This window comes from Schistocerca gregaria, chromosome 5, assembly GCF_023897955.1.
Source record: "Schistocerca gregaria isolate iqSchGreg1 chromosome 5, iqSchGreg1.2, whole genome shotgun sequence".
In the NCBI taxonomy this organism is placed as follows: Eukaryota; Metazoa; Arthropoda; class Insecta; order Orthoptera; family Acrididae; genus Schistocerca; species Schistocerca gregaria.
This window is the reverse complement of record NC_064924.1, coordinates 108,819,545-108,836,551: the sequence shown is the minus strand read 5'-3', so window position 1 is coordinate 108,836,551 and position 17,007 is coordinate 108,819,545. Positions and strand designations below refer to the sequence as shown.

The window sequence follows — 17,007 nt, the reverse complement described above, 5'->3', positions numbered from 1 at the left end:
GCGCTAGCGAGGCGGTGACCGACCTAAGTGGTATTACCTGAGGCTTTTTTGTGGGCAGGTAATTTTTGTTTTGGTTTTAGACTATAGTATCTGTGATGTTTTGTCTGTAATATATTTATGGTAGGTCTATTGTGTAGTGAATATGGAATGTTTGGATTTTTGAGTTTTTTGGGGTTTTGGTTGCACTTTTCTGAGTTCTAGGTGTTAGTTTTTGGCATCGAGAGCTTCGGTTGAGCTATATAAGTAAAAGGAAATACGCGATTCCACTTTTTAGGTTTGTAGGTGTTGGTTTTTTGGTATCGATGGTTGCAGCTGAGCTGTATACGTCAAGGGAAATGTCCGATTCTTTTGGGTTTGTTGGTGTAGCGGAATATTGTAATTTAAATTTTTTTGGATGTTTCTTGTTTGAGAATGGTGCGATGATTTCTCTATTGCTGTGTATTTAGCTTGTATCCACCCTAAACACCCAATTTTCCGCGGTTGTCCCGTTAGTTCCATATATTTTTGGATTGAGACATTATTGTGTCAAGAATGGAATTTTCACTCTACATCGGAGTGTGCGCTGATATGAAATTTCCTGGCAGATTAAAACTGTGTGCCGGACCGGGACTCGAACTCGGGACCTTTCCCTTTCGCAGGCAAGTGCTCTACCACCTGCGCTACAAGTTTGGAAGCTAGGAGACGAGGTACTGGCGGAATTAAAGCTGTGAGGGCGGGTCGTGGGTCGTGCTTGGGTAGCTCAGTTGGTAGAGCACTTGCCCGCGAAAGGCAAAGGTCCCGAGTTCGAGTCTCGGTCGGGCACACAGTTTTACTCTGCCAGGAAGTATCGTTATTGTGTCACTTTTATTTTTGTTCGCGTTTGTTGTCGTGTGTACGTAGTGACGTCAGGAGTCAGAGCGGACGGGTGGTATCGGACGCTTCTGTAACGCCGTGTGCTGCCCGTGTGTTTGCAGTATGGGCATCCTGGGGACGCGCGGCCGCATCTGCAACCGGACGAGCATGGGCCTGGACGGCTGCCGGCTGCTGTGCTGTGGGCGAGGCTACCAGACGCGCGTGCGCGACGTCGAGGAGAAGTGCAACTGCCGCTTCGTGTGGTGCTGTAACGTCGTGTGCGAGATGTGCCGCTACAAGAAGGAGGAGCACATCTGCAACTGAGCCCGCGGCGGCCGCCGGAGCCTCGCACCGCTCTTCTCTCCCACTACGGACACTCTACTTCATTATTTATTTCTGTATTAAAGCTTTCTCATTCGTAAACTGGATGTTATGTGTCACGATGTTTTCTATATAGTAAACGTGGACTAAAAGTACAATCTCCTAATGTGGAATATGTGTTACGTTTTTAAATATATGTAAATTATTACTATTTAGTAATTATAAATGAGCTAGTGTTTTATCCTGTGACAAGATGTATTTATTAGTAAATATATTTGTAAATGAGTGTAATACACTGGGGTTTCTCAGTCACACCTCTTTTGTATGATCCGTACTTACACAATGCACCACAGTTCCTCTTACCTCCTGACAGTCCATGTCCCATTACTCTATACTCACAGCTATCAGCAGTGTTTTCCATTCCACCTATTATAATCTTATTAAAGGGTCACAGTAAATGTTTTACAGTGGCTTAACATAAGAGAGGAGAGAAATATATTTATTTAGTATGTATCACACAAAGATGAACATCAACAAAAGCAAAACGAGGATAATGGAATGTAGTCAAATTAAATCGGGTGATGCTGAGGGAATTAGATTAGGAAATGAGACACTTAAAGTAGTAAAGGAGTTTTGCTATTTAGGAAGTAAAATAACTGATGATGGTCGAAGTAGAGAGGATATAAAATGTAGACTGGCAATGGCAAGGAAGGCGTTTCTGAAGAAGAGAAATTTGTTAACATCGAATATAGATTTATGTATCAGGAAGTCGTTTCTGAAAGTATTTGTTTGGAGTGTAGCCATGTATGGAAGTGAAACATGGACGATAACTAGTTTGGACAAGAAGAGAATAGAAGCTTTCGAAATGTGGTGCTACAGAAGAATGCTGAAGATTAGATGGGTAGATCACGTAACTAATGAGGAGGTATTGAATAGGATTGGGGAGAAGAGAAGTTTGTGGCACAACTTGACTAGAAGAAGGGATCGGTTGGTAGGACATGTTTTGAGGCATCAAGGGATCACAAATTTAGCATTGGAGGGCAGCGTGGAGGGTAAAAATCGTAGAGGGAGACCAAGAGATGGATACACTAAGCAGATTCAGAAGGATGTAGGTTGCAGTAGGTACTGGAAGATGAAGCAGCTTGCACAGGATAGAGTAGCATGGAGAGCTGCATCAAACCAGTCTCAGGACTGAAGACAACAACAACAACAACAACAACACACAAACGTTCAATATGCACTACATTACATAACTGGAGATGATTGATGGAAGTTAATAACCACAGAGAGAAATTTATACATGAATTCCAAAGCTTTCTTAAATATTTTGATTATTCAAAACAGAAAACAGTTAATAATGAAAATGATTTGGATGTAACTAACGATAGTTGATTCTTTTAATATAGTCGACATAAAAGTTTTCTGGGTATAGTACCGCGTCATAACGTAAAAACTACTGCTGCTAGAGAAAAACCAACGTTTCGGCCACGATTGCAGCAGCCTTCTTCTGGATTTAACCATTAGACCCAGAAGAAGGCCGCTGCAATCGTGGCCGAAACGTTGGTTTTTCTCTAGCAGCAGTAGTTTTTACATTATGACGCGATACTGTACCCAGAAAACTTTTATGTCGACTGACTCTGGCCGCGGAAACCTAAGCAATTATATCTTTTAATATATTTTGAGCAGTTAAATATAACGATTGGATGAACAGCAACGTAATACAGAAAGGCCAAAATATCCTTGTCTGTTTTTAGTACATTAAATATAGTTTTCAAATTTAAGCTTCCAGTGTTTGCACAGTGCAAAGTTTACAGCCGGTGTGTGTCACAAGATTGACTTGTGGTGGTATCTGATGGACTTTTATTGGGTGAACCATTCAAAAAGTGACGGTTGCTGAGAGGATATTGGATTGGTGCGTGACGGGTAAGACACGAAAACAGACAAATGGATCAGAGAACAACTGAGGCCGAATACGTAATTAAGATGATAATGAAAATGAAATGACAGCTGGTGGCTTGTAACCATGTGAATGAAGGGGGGTAGATGGCATTAGAAAAAATTCGTGAACAACACGGATGTGTATCAGAAACATGGAAAACTATAGGGTCACCTTATCCAGCACTGCATCTCAACAGTTGACATGATCGCTATTACTAGAGGAGCAAAGCAGTCACCAACTCCCAGTTGCATACTGCCAGTGTAACGGCTTCCAGTAGCAACAAAAGTTTGATTTTCCAGATTTCAAAGATCTATCAATCGAAACTAAAAATGTAAAATACTTCGTAATCAAGTTACTGAGAGGTATAATCTCTCGTTATCCAACAAGAAATTGTAGTTAGAAACTGTATGTTGGCTGTTACTGTTAGGAGCATACATGCACAATTTTTTATTGGAAAATGAGAACAGTGTACTGATCAACATTACATCAGTATTTACATCATTTGCAGATAAATAATTACAGGTATTAAGAATAATAAGTTTTTAGTTTGGTAGTATCTCCAAGAGCAACCCTTAATGCATATTTCCCCGGGGGAGCATGTCAGTTGTTGAAACGTGGACGTGTGATGCAAAATGGGTAGTCTATCATGATGAATAGCCACTTAGTGGTGCAGCTGCGACTGTGAAGGAGATATAATGTAATAAATTTTATGTGTTTGCAGAAAGACTGTTAGAGACAGAGAAAAATCAGCTAACACACTTAAGTGGGTACTTGTTAAGGTACCAACGATCACAACATCTGCACTTATATCTCTAACATCCTGTGTATTGTCTTGAGGCAATGTAGCTCGCAAAGTACAAATTAGGCAGTATTTGCGAATGAGAGCAGATAACGACTTCCAACATACTTCACATATTATTCCAGGTTTTCTCGCTGTCACCTCTCACAAATTAATGAAAGTATAGTAATCAGTTACTATATTTTCGCTGTTCATGCAGCAAAACATCAGTATCAGGCACGACATTTGAATTTATTGTTCCTTTACTACTATTCACGACACACTTTGTAGACACTGTCGACATATGCCACTGTATGTATCTGCAAAATTGTGTCATTGTCCAACATACAGCTCGGGAGATGTGTTGTCATCGACACTGGTATGGGTGAAAAATTAGTTTTTCTCAAAGGAGAGCGCACGTTACCCAGACCTATACTCATGCTTTGTTTGATAACGAGAGCTCTTACCTACTTCCGAAAATCTTTAATTTTAGACCTTTCCTAAATTATTTCATTAGTCTATACAAAACTAATGAAATATATGTAATTACGGTCCTGCATCTTCAACGATAAAAGTTTTAGATGTTTTCTAAACATTCATGGCGGTATCTGTTTGTTCTATATCGTGTCTCCCTGCCACTTTCGCGCAATGACGCACTGAGTGTTTTTTTTTTTTTTTTTTTTTAGGGAATTGACTATTTTGAACCTGGGACCTGTTGCTGGTAAGGAGACGCCAGACCACACATGATATCTAGAATTCAGAAGAGTTCAGTGAGACTAGCGATGATATAACCAAATACTAAATGATCTCAGCGTCAGCTCCACTGCACTCCCTGTAAAAGAATCTTAGTACTAACTAAATATAGTGGAAAGGGTTCAAGGCTTTCCTATTTTTAGTTAGCTGGTAAAATAACGTCGAAAAAGCAGTTAAGTTTACCATTGGAAATTTTATTCTACTCACAAAACATCGTTTATAAATTGCACAATTGTTAAAAGGAAATGTTTTAATACAGGATGGTACAAACCAACTGCGTTCAACAAAAATGCGAACGAATATTCCCTAAATGGGTTTCCAAGTTCTACAATCGATCGAAGGATGACCTATGCCATATAACATCTATAATCTAGGTTTAATTTAAGTTTCACAAAAGAGAAAACTATCAAAATGGTCTACAGTGACCCTCAATTATTTTTAATTACTTATCTAACTTGTCGTAAATTACAGTGGCTGATGTGGCTTCTCAATAACTATATAAAAGAAAAATCATCGCGTTTCAGATCTTTACTTCAAGTGGCAAATGTGAACACCATGAGTTTTAATTAACGATCGACACTACTATTAAGCAAAAAGGGGGTGTAACAGATGAGACTTCTGCACTTCTGAGTGAAGCCTTATGCGCTCAAAAATGCGGCATCGCGTGCGTTCATTACCTTGTCGGTGTTTAGGCAGCGTCAGGGCGGCAGCGGCCGGCGCAGCAGCCATCCAGCTCGCCGTCTCGGAACCAACTCTCTCTTAACTTGTCCTTACTACAATTTTACCGAAGTTAGTTTAAAAAAAAACTATCTGGCTATGTTTTCATCTGACCAATCAGGGTCTCAATGTTGACCTTAAACTCCGCCTACAAAAATTCTGTCTATCCAATGAGAAACGTTATACTTTTCGTGGTGGGGCAATGTTTTTAAAGGTTGCAACGTAGCAGACGCTAAAAAGTCTCACGCTAAAACCTGCAGCTGGTGTGGTCCTTTTAGCGTTATCGTGAGATCTATTCTGTTCTTCTGGAGGGCTCTATCTTTTAACATGGGCTGGAGGATTGTCCTAATGTAACAGACACGCGAAAAAGTCTCACGCTATAACTTGCGGGTGGTAGTGGTCCTTTCTGTGTTATCGTACGATCTATACTGCTTTTCTCGAGGGCTCTAGCCTTTAACATGGGCTGGGGGTTATCCTTGACGTACCTGAGACGCGAAAAAGTCTCACGCTAAAACATGCGGGTGGTGAGCCCTAGTGGTTAGCTGGAGACGTGGGTGTCCCTCCCTCCGTCAGTTATCGTAGGGCCTTCTAGCTTAACACGGTTCTGCTCTCGGCTTCTGTCCTCGTTTCTCCCCTCGGAACTGCGTCTGCATCACGGTGGGAAGGTAGGACATGCATTTAGGCATTCTTGTGTTAGTCTGTGGCATTCCATTTGCTCACTCGTTACTTGTATTACTTTGGTTAATTTAATGTCACGATTTATTCGGAGCTATGTGATATACTAGTAGATTTGCTTATTATGTCAGGGTTTTCATGTAAGGTGTTGGATTTGCCTGACACCTTACAGTTTAATGCCAAATATTTAACACATTTTTATTTATTTTTAAGGAAGAGGGTTATGGAGGGGAGGGCAGAGTGGGTAGGAGTCATAACCGGAGGCCTGCCCAGTGTGTCCCCCTCACTGAAGGATATTGGGAATAGTAAGGGGGAAACCAATAGCCGGAAAATTCTTTTTTTTTTTACACTTTTCCATTTATTTATTTTTTATTTGTATTTCCATTATATTACACCTAAAATACGTGTAACTAGAGCCGCATCTCGCACTGAGCTGACAAAACAAATAATCCCCGGAATGTCCCACACTGAGGTAATACATGTGGGGAACTGGAAAATATGCTTCGCAGACGACACAGAAGAGTGCGTCGCCACTCTCCGTACGCTTCATCATCCAGATTTGTGTTCAAACATGTCGTATGTTATTCAACCGGTAGTTGTTCGTGTTTTTGTCAGCTCAGTCAATAGGTTTCTTCTCCTACCTCGTGATGATCCAGCTGCGTGGACGGTCGTGTAGCGTACTCCACAAGTAATTAGAACAATATTTCCTATATTTTGGATTCTGAACAATCTTATAATGACGATCTTGAAGATAGTTCCAAAAGTCCAATACGTCTTTAGGTTCATCGTGAAGTAAATACACTCCTGGAAATTGAAATAAGAACACCGTGAATTCATTGTCCCAGGAAGGGCAAACTTTATTGACACATTCCTGGGGTCAGATGCATCACATGATCACACTGACAGAACCACAGGCACATAGACACAGGCAACAGAGCATGCACAATGTCGGCACTAGTACAGTGTATATCCACCTTTCGCAGCAATGCAGGCTGCTATTCTCCCATGGAGACGATCGTAGATATGCTGATGTAGTCCTGTGGAACGGCTTGCCATGCCATTTCCACCTGGCGCCTCAGTTGGACCAGCGTTCGTGCTGGACGTGCAGACCGCGTGAGACGACGCTTCATCCAGTCCCAAACATACTCAATGAGGGACAGATCAGGAGATCTTGCTGGCCAGGGTAGTTGACTTACAACTTCTACAGCACGTTGGGTGGCACGGGATACATGCGGACGTGCATTGTCCTGTTGGGACAGCAAGTTCCCTTGCCGGTCTAGGAATGGTAGAACGATGGGTTCGATGACGGTTTGGATGTACCGTGCACTATTCAGTGTCCCCTCGACGATCACCAGAGGTGTACGGCCAGTGTAGGAGATCGCTCCCCACACCATGATGCCAGGTGTTGGCCCTGTGTGCCTCGGTCGTATGCAGTCCTGATTGTGGCGCTCACCTGCACGGCGCCAAACACGCATACGACCATCATTGGCACCAAGGCAGAAGCGACTCTCATCGCTGAAGACGACACGTCTCCATTCGTCCCTCCATTCACGCCCGTCGCGACACCACTGGAGGCGGGCTGCACGATGTTGGGGCGTGAGCGGAAGACGGCCTAACGGAGTGCGGGACCGTAGCCCAGCTTCATGGAGACGGTTGCGAATGGTCCTCGCCGATACCCCAGGAACAACAGTGTCCCTAATTTGCTGGGAAGTGGCGGTGCGGTCCCCTACGGCACTGCGTAGGATCCTACGGTCTTGGCGTGCATCCGTGCGTCGCTGCGGTCCGGTCCCAGGTCGACGGGCACGTGTACCTTCCGCCGACCACTGGCGACAACATCGATGTACTGTGGAGAGCTCACGCCCCACGTGTTGAGCAATTCGGCGGTACGTACACCCGGCCTCCCGCATGCCAACTATACGCCCCCGCTCAAAGTCCGTCAACTGCACATACGGTTCACGTCCACGCTGTCGCGGCATGCTACCAGTGTTAAAGACTGCGATGGAGCTCCGTATGCCACGGCAAACTGGCTGACACTGACGGCGGCGGTGCACAAATGCTGCGCAGCTAGCGCCATTCGACGGCCAACACCGCGGTTCCTGGTGTGTCCGCTGTGCCGTGCGTGTGATCATTGCTTGTACAGCCCTCTCGCAGTGTCCGGAGCAATTATGGTGAGTCTGACACACCGGTGTCAATGTGTTCTTTTTTCCATTTCCAGGAGTGTATTTCGCCGCCTGCCCATGGGCCCACGTGACTGTGTTGGTTAGGGTGCGCGGGAAATACGGTTCATTCGGAAAAAGTAGAAGCTGAGGTGCGATATGTTCCGGGGCACCTGTAAAAAGTACGAGAAAATTTGTCACACCAAGTGCCATACGTCTTCTGCTGCGCAAAATCTGAGACGGTGCTCATCCGTGTCTTGTACTCTGCATTCCGCTCATAGAGGCGAGTCCGTCATATTTATCTTGTGGAGGCGCGATCGGGTGATCTGTTTACCATTTACTGTGATGTACCATGCTGACAAGACGTCAGTATCCAATGTAACTGCATGTATCGTCCGCCATACCAACTTCCAACTAATATGAGGGTTTTTGCCCTCGACGATGTTTAGTGGACACCTCTGCTGTAGGACGCGATATATCTCTCGTACCGTCTCCTGTTTAGACTTTGGCTCTGCGATATGGACATAATTGTGTTCATTGTAAAAGTGATCACAGTAGTAGAAAGGTGGGGGTATGTCCTGCGTTGTCAGTGAGGACATAAGGGAGTATGGAGTTAAGAACTCCAGCAGCAGACCCGTCAGACTTTTTTGGCGGTGGTGCCACAGCTTCATCTACGTCTACATCTACATCCATACTCCACAAGCCACCTGACTGTGTGTGGCGGAGAGTACCTTCTATCGGTTCGCCCTTCTATTCCAGTCTCGTATTGTTCGTGGAAAGAAGGATTGTCGGTATGCTTCTGTGTGGGCTCTAACCTCTGATTTTATCTTCATGGTCTCTTCGCGAGATATACATAGGAGGGAGCAATATGCTGCTTGACTCTTCGGTGAAGGTATGTTCTCGAAACTTTAACAAAAGCCCGTACGGAGCTACTGAGCGTCTCTCCTGCAGAGTCTTCCACTGGAGTTTATCTTTCATCTCCGTAACGCTTTCGCGATCACTAAATGATCCTGTAACGAAGCGCGCTGCTCTCCGTTGGATCTTCTCTATCTCTTCTATCAACCCAATCTGGTACGGGTCCAACACTGCTGAGCAGTATTCAAGCAGTGGGCGAACAAGCGTACTGTAACCTACTTCCTTTGTTTTCGGATCGCATTTCCTTAGGATTCTTCCAATGAATCTCAGTCTGGCATTTGCTTTACCAACGATCAACTTTATATGATCATTCTATTTTAAACCACTCCTAATGCCTACTCGCAGATAATTTATAGAATTAACTGCTTCCAGTTGCTGACCTGCTATTTTGTAGCTAAATGATAAGGGATCTATCTTTCTATGTATTCGCAGCACATTACACTTGTCTACATTGAGATTCAATTGCCATTCCCTGCACCATGCGTCAATTCGCTGCAGATCCTCCTACATTTCAGTACAATTTTCCATTGTTACAACCTCTCGATACACCACAGCATCATCTGCAAAAAGCCTCAGTGAACTTCCGATGTCATCCATAAGGTCATTTATGTATATTGTGAATAGCAACGGTCCTATGACACTGCCCTGCGACAGACCTGAAATCACCCTTACTTCGGAAGACTTCTCTCCATTGAGAATGACATGCTGCGTTCTGTTATCTAGGAACTCTTCAATCAAATCACACAATTGGTCTGATAGTCCATATGCTCTTAGTTTGTTCATTAAAAGACTGTGGGGAACTGTATCGAACGCCTTGCGGAAGTCAAGAAACACGGCATCTACCTGTGAACCCGTGTCTATGGCCCTCTGAGTCTCGTGGACGAATAGCGCGAGCTGGGTTTCACACGACCGTCTTTTTCGAAACCCATGCTGATTCCTACAGAGTAGATTTCTAGTCTCCAGAAAAGTCATTATACTCGAACATAATACGTGTTCCAAAATTCTACAACTGATCGACGTTAGAGATATAGGTCTATAGTTCTGCACATCTGTACGACGTCCCTTCTTGAAAACGGGTATGACCTGTGCCCTTTTCCAATCCTTTGGAACGCTACGGTCTTCTAGAGACCTATCGTACACCGCTGCAAGAAGGGTGGCAAGTTCCTTCGCGTACTCTGTGTAAAATCGAACTGGTATCCCATCAGGTCCAGCGGCCTTTCCTCTTTTGAGCGATCTTAATTGTTTCTCTATCCCTCTGTCGTCTATTTCGATATCTACCATTTTGTCATCTGTGCGACAATCTAGAGAAGGAACTACAGTGCAGTCTTCCTCTGTGAAACAGCTTTGGAAGAAGACATTTAGTATTTCGGCCTTTAGTCTGTCATCCTCTGTTTCAGTACCATTTTGGTCACAGAGTGTCTGAACATTTTGTTTTGATCCACCTACCGTTTTTACATATGACCAAAATTTCTTAGGATTTTCTGCCAAGTCAGTACATAGAACGTTACTTTCGAATTCATTGAACGCCTCTCGCATAGCCCTCCTCACACTCCATTTCGCCTAGCGTAATTTTTGTTTGTCTGCAAGGCTTTGGCTATGTTTATGTTTGCTGTGAAGTTCCCTTTGCCTCCGCAGCAGTTTTCTGGCTTCATGTGTGAGCTGACAAACAGGGCTACTGCTGTTGGGGACATGCACTAGGCCAATACCTTCCTTGTGTGGCTGAAGGGTCAGTGGTTCATAACTGACTTTAAAGAGCGTGTCTGTGCTGACGTAGGCTGCTAACGCCACTAATATACGTCGAGCCATCAGTAACGATATCGGAAGTGCATGCGCGATGCATAGAAGGATGCTAGGTAAATATTGACGTGTGTCCTTTAAAAAATGTCGAATTTCTTGTGATAAGCGGCGGTAATTAAGGGCCACAGTACGCCGTATGTCGTCATGAAACTCTACTCCTAGACATTTGATAGTACCACTAAGCTCTAGGGCGTCGACACACGTTGAGATCAACCTGTGTCATGGCGACCACTTTGATGACGATGAGACAGCTGCCTGAAAGCACACCGTACATGGTTACACCGTCACGGTTGCCGAGCGCGAGAACCAGGTTTTCAGCATATTCTGTACAGCGAAATGTGACGACATGTAGCGTTAAATCATGTGAGGCATTGACAGAGGTCACAGAGGACCGGTTCCAGGGCCGGAGTGTAGATTAAGATCGACAGGGGGCAGGCTTGACGCACAGATCTTGTAAGATGTCCACATTTTCGGGCCTTACATAAGCTGCATAACGACGATACCGAATAAAATTTCCAGCAAATAAGGATATTATTGACAACAGGAAATAATTAGAGCCATCTCATGTAGGGAATAACAAACGATTTACCCTTTTAGCGACAGGGGCATGAGTAATATAACAAAGCGAACGCAGCTTGGAGACGGACAGGGCAGGTGGCTGATGACGTTGGAACGACTCAATTAACTTTAACAAAAGAAAGACCAGGTGCACTGCAGATAGAAATAATAGAAAATCAATAGAATACCTATCAGAATAAACACGGCCGAGACGCAAGTAAGTGGCCAGAGTACATTAACGAGTGGAGACCCGGGCAAGGAAAATAAGAATTTCCCTTTAACGTGGGAGCGGTCAGCTGAAGCCAGACGTTTGACGTAGTAGAATCAAGATGGGAATGATAACGTCATATAAAAGCACTTTAAGAACTCAATTAAGACACAGAGACAGAGAGAGCGGGTGCTCACATCTAGCAGCGGGCCACACAACTTCGTGTGGTAAAGGCGCGACTCTGACTCTACATTTGCGAAGTGAGGGTGATGCGCTTCAAGTATCATGCTGACAAACATAAAGCGATAGTTAAAAATTCCTGAGGGAATATTTTCTGGCTAATTCTGCGCACATTGCTTCAACCCAGAGCGAGTGTCCAACAGCCATTAATTTCGAATAGGGAAATTTGAACATTCCATGGAACGCATAGCACTTGAGACTGATTACTTTAAGTCAAGGCCAGAGTAGGGAATTAGCGATTTTTTTTTCACTATGGGACTGAACTTTAGTTCCCAATTAGCGATTTCAGATCCAGCACGGAGACAACGCCGCCACAGTTGCCGTTTGGTAATGTACGAAGCGCTTTTGGCAAAATTAAATGTTGAGTCCAGTTTTGGGAGAGTTGCATACTCCAACATGCATAAGCTTTGAATAGAAAAATTCAAGAGATAATTTTTAACCTACACTCCAAAGAGTACATGAGAATAGATTACATAAAGTCATCCTCCCCCAGCTTAGTTCATCGTACAGCTACGACGTAGGTGCAATTTTTACTGCTAAAGATTTACTTGTTTCAGTTGATAACATTTTCACATATAGAGATATGGTTTGATTAATTACATATTCAATGTTTAAACATAAATTGATTTATTGAGAGAAGTAATTAAACTTGCTTATTGGCTATAACTTGATTCTTGAGAGCTTTGGTAAATTAAATGTAATATGGAAAATGGAGAGATTGTGTTATCATTTTAGGTTAAATCCCAAACTTGTCATTAATATCAATTTATGTATTCTTAGAATGTCACAGTAGCATTTTTGATTACTTTGAGATAGGGCCAGAATAGCTTTGTGGAATGCCTGTTTACGACCCTGGGCTTGAGAAAACAGTCAGAATGTTATCCTTCATCGCATTGAAAATTAACAAATCCAATGACACATTACAATCTGGAAATTGGGACTGCATGAGAAGCCTGTAATGAGCACCTGGGAGGTCGTCTCTTAGAGGAGGTGCATCACGACGTCTATGAATTGCTATGGGTGTCGTATGTGTAGGAGAACGGACGTCAGGAACACGTGATCCACTCGATCGAAAGCATGGCTAAATCTAGTGGTGCCATCGTTCCTGGGTTGCAGTGGGCCCTCACTACGGCTATTATGTCATAGTATCGACACAGTGCTGTGTGGATATTATTGATACTCCGTAGGGAAACTTGATCTGGTGAAATGACTTGAGGAAGGGTGGGTCGTAAAGGGTTTGCTAATAGTCTGATGAGTATTTTCATGTCGCAGTTGGCGAGTGTCAGGAGGCGCTAATCTCTGTCGGTTAGTGAACCGTTATAATGATTCCTTGGACGAAGGCTGCGGATGTGGCACCGTGGGGGACATAACTCAGGACAGATTTCCGCCAATTTCGGGACCAGTAAATACTGGAAAGTTCCACGAAACTCCACAGAGAGCCCATTAGGGCCAGGAGACTCATTCAGTGCTCCTTTACCCATGGCCTCGATAACTTCGTCTTCGGTAATTTCGTTCAATAATTCAGTTTGTTAGTCCTGTGGAAAGTGCCATAAACCAATCATGAGATTCCTATCACCATCGTCAGGTCGGAACATTGGACAGAATAAAGTCGTGCATTATGGTCGAAGAAAGTTGTTTTGTGAGGCAACTGCTGTCTGCAGTGCTAGAGGCCTGCATCAGCACCTGTCTTCATAGTTTATGTTCTTGAATGATGTGGTACATGGTGGATCATTTTGTCACTAGTCTGTCATGTGTTCGCGCTCGGGCGATTGTCCCTTTGAGGAGTCGGTGCGTATGAGCTACGATCTGCACCTTCGCACGGTATACTGCCATCTGCCATTCCAGTGTGGGTGGCAACGAGGCACATTCGCAATGGACAGGTAAATAAAAATCGGAGGTGCGCCACCTCCAGGCAGCGATCTCAGCCTCATACATAATCGAAGTTCTCCGTAGGGCCGGCTCACAGCAGTTTAACCACCAACTGATCGACATAGGAAACGTTGGAAGACGACAGACGCACGAACTCCATGTGTACTCAATGTCGCCCCGACAGTCCGGAGAAGCGATATGAGCGAGGTTTAATTTCCAGCGGTGTCGGCCATGCCACACCTGTTAGTGTTGAAGGGTCACATCAGAAAAGGTTACTGGCCACACCTCTGCCTCGCTCACTGTTGCTGCGAGAGTATGGGACATGTAAATCCTAGCCGCACGGGGCAGCTGTCAGGTCTAGGGAGCCTTGTCACAGTTCGCGCGGCCCTCCCATTGGTGGTTTGTGTCCTCCCACTGGTATGGGTGTATGTGTTGTCATTACTGAAAGTTAGTTTAAGTTACATTAAGTAGTGTGAAAGTTTAGGGACCAATGACCTCAGCAATTTGCTCCCATAGGACTTACCATAAATTTCCAATTTCCGTAAATCCTATCAGTGTGGCTAGATGAGTGACTCGTGAAGTGAGTGAAACCTGGTCAGTTTCCTTGGACATGTTCCTATATATCTACCAGCTCGAGATCGCTGATGAGTATTCCAAGTCCGGGGCAAGGTGAATCAGATGGCAGCTGATCTTTTGGTGTCTGGATGCTGTTAAAATCGCTTCCTAACCCCAAGTCGACGTGCCTGCCCTGAAAAAACAGTGCTACTCCTTCCACGAAGAAGAGCGATCGGTCACGACCGCGATTCATTCCGGAACGGGCATACACATTAATGAACTGGACGCCTGGCACCATTATGATCATTCCTGTAGCGTCGAGGAGATACCGGACTTCGTCCACCTCGAGGCCCTCCCTTAGGAGAACTGCGACACCACTGTTGGCGAGGCGCAGGACGTATGAGCTATGTAACCACACTCGGCAAACCATTGAAGAAGACCTATTGGAGAAAGACACTGTCAATAACTGTTTAATGAGACTGCAGCGGCAACTTGAAACGTGTCCGAATGGTATTAGCGTTATTGGTCGCTAAGCAATAGGTCTGTAGGTCGTCTTCTTCAGTGGGGGCCACCGTCAGCGTTGCAGTAGATGTTGGGGCCTCTCATCTGCAGGCTGCGTCCGCGTCGTCATCTGCTGCTAAGATGTGTGAAAGACACCCATCTCCTCACCCACCACGGTGGACGTAGAATCTTCTTCAATGCCGTCACACCGATGATCCTTAAGTTAACCTCAGCTGCGGTAGGGCACTTGCGAGGTGAGTGACCAAGGGTGAATCTACAGTTGTTCTTGACTGTTAACTGGTGGCGGACACTGTTCTTGTGAACTGTTTGCCCTAGAGAGCGGAAACGGCTGTGTCGAAGTCAGGGGAAGCAACAGGTAAGGGCTAGCCTGTGTCATGCATTTTCCCGTCTCGTGGGCCGTCCGGTCGTCAACCAGAGAAACATCCGCAGGAGGCAATCGTCTGAGGGTGTACGACGTCACTTTTATGTTTCCTCGGTGATATCTGTTTTCGGACGGTGATTTCCGTGGCCGAAAGTTCCCGTACTGCATCCCCTTCAGGGAGAAAAGCAGACGCCGGTATAACCTTTGGTTCAAATGGCTCTGAGCACTATGGGACTTAACTTCAAGGTCATCAGTCCCCTATAACTTAGAACTACTTAAACCTAACTAACCTAAGGACATCACACACAGCCATGCCCGAGGCAGGATTCGAACCTGCGACTGTAGCGGTCACGCGGTTCCAAACTGAAGCGCCTAGAACCGCACGGCCACACTGGCCGGCGGTATAACCCTTGTGTCGAATCAAATTCTGTCGTCCGATTCTCCCTGTGGAGTCGATAGGCAACCGCCTTCAATCCCTCCCGACCCTATAATGGTATCGGTCAATCCTGGACGAGCTACGGGTGTGCAGATTAACGTTACCTGTCTTCCAAGTGGTCTTCTCCAGAATGAGATTTTGACTCTGCAGTGGAGTGTGCGCTGATATGAAACTTTCTGGCAGATCAAAACTGTGTGCCGGACCGAGACTCGAACTCGGGACCTTTGCCTTTCGCGGGCAAGTGCTCTACCAACTGAGCTACCCAAGGTACCCGTGTTCGAGTCTCGGTCCGGCTCACAGTTTTGATCTGCCAGGAAGTTTCAAGTAGTCTTCTATCTGCAAAGACAGAAGAACCGTGTTACCCCTGCGTAATTGAGGGGGAAGGTCGTTATCGTAGGGACTCGTGCTGTGTCAACTTCCGGGATTTGTGTAACCCGACGTTGAACACACGCGTACGAACGTACATGACTCTTTTGGTGGCAGCCAGAACAAGTACGAGGCTGTCACCCGTACACCACGATTGCTCGACATCCACCTATTACTAGGTAGGACGGCATATGTTTTGTTAATTCAGTTTTAACTTGTCGCACGCCATTGAGGACCGGGTATGTCTCGAAGCTGTTCAATTTCTCAGCTATGTGGCTAATTATCGTCCCACACTGTCGGAAAGATGCCGTGAATCCGTCTGGCGGCAATTTAAACAGCAGTTCGAAGACTCGTTGTGTGCATACTCCCAGTGCTGCGCGGTCAGCGGTAACTGCTCCGATGAGACCATCAGAGTGTTTGAACTTGAGAGTGTTTGCACATCTGTTCACAACAGCGTGACATATGGCGTCAACGACCACCTTGACGTAGACGATGCTACTTGTGATGGATAGGTGGATACCGACGATGGGTTATGGTGCTATCTCAACTTCATCACTGAGGAAGCGTTCGATTTCAAAGGCTCGTGGTCTTGCGTGGTCGAGCTGAAAGCTGATCGTGATAGTAGCTTTTCTGTAGGAGTGGTCCGATTGTTTGGGGTTGTTAACGGCTGTCTATCGCTGCAGGCGACAAGGGAAAAGAGACCACAAATATCATCAAAGATGTAAATTACACGAGCTGCAACATTATCGATAATGATAGGTAAATGGAATAGTGACGTTAAACTCGCCCCCCTCCCCTCCCCTTATGAGTCATAGGCTATCCAAGCACCTGATTTCAGCCTCTCCCTTCTCGAGTTCCGACATTAACAACAGAGGTCTGACTCTAGGGGTGGACGAGTGTTCATCTGGCTCTTTGTTGTGAAGTAGTTAATCGATTTTTCATTATGACCTATACATATAGCATTTCCTAAATTTCTGAAATTGATTATCCAAAACTGATAAGTTTACGTG

At 45.0% G+C, this 17,007-nt stretch overlaps 1 protein-coding gene across 1 annotated transcript in view; it reads left to right on the top strand.

Annotated features, from left to right (window-relative positions):
- The window catches only part of LOC126273248 (protein Wnt-1-like), an 873,380-nt gene extending 871,918 nt beyond the window's left edge, over positions 1-1,462 (top strand). The window contains exon 8 of the mRNA XM_049976793.1: positions 954-1,462. Within this exon, the coding sequence (XP_049832750.1) occupies positions 954-1,155 (202 nt within the window). The 3' untranslated portion in view covers positions 1,156-1,462. The remainder of the gene's footprint in view (positions 1-953) is intronic.
- Positions 1,463-17,007: the final 15,545 nt, after the last annotated feature.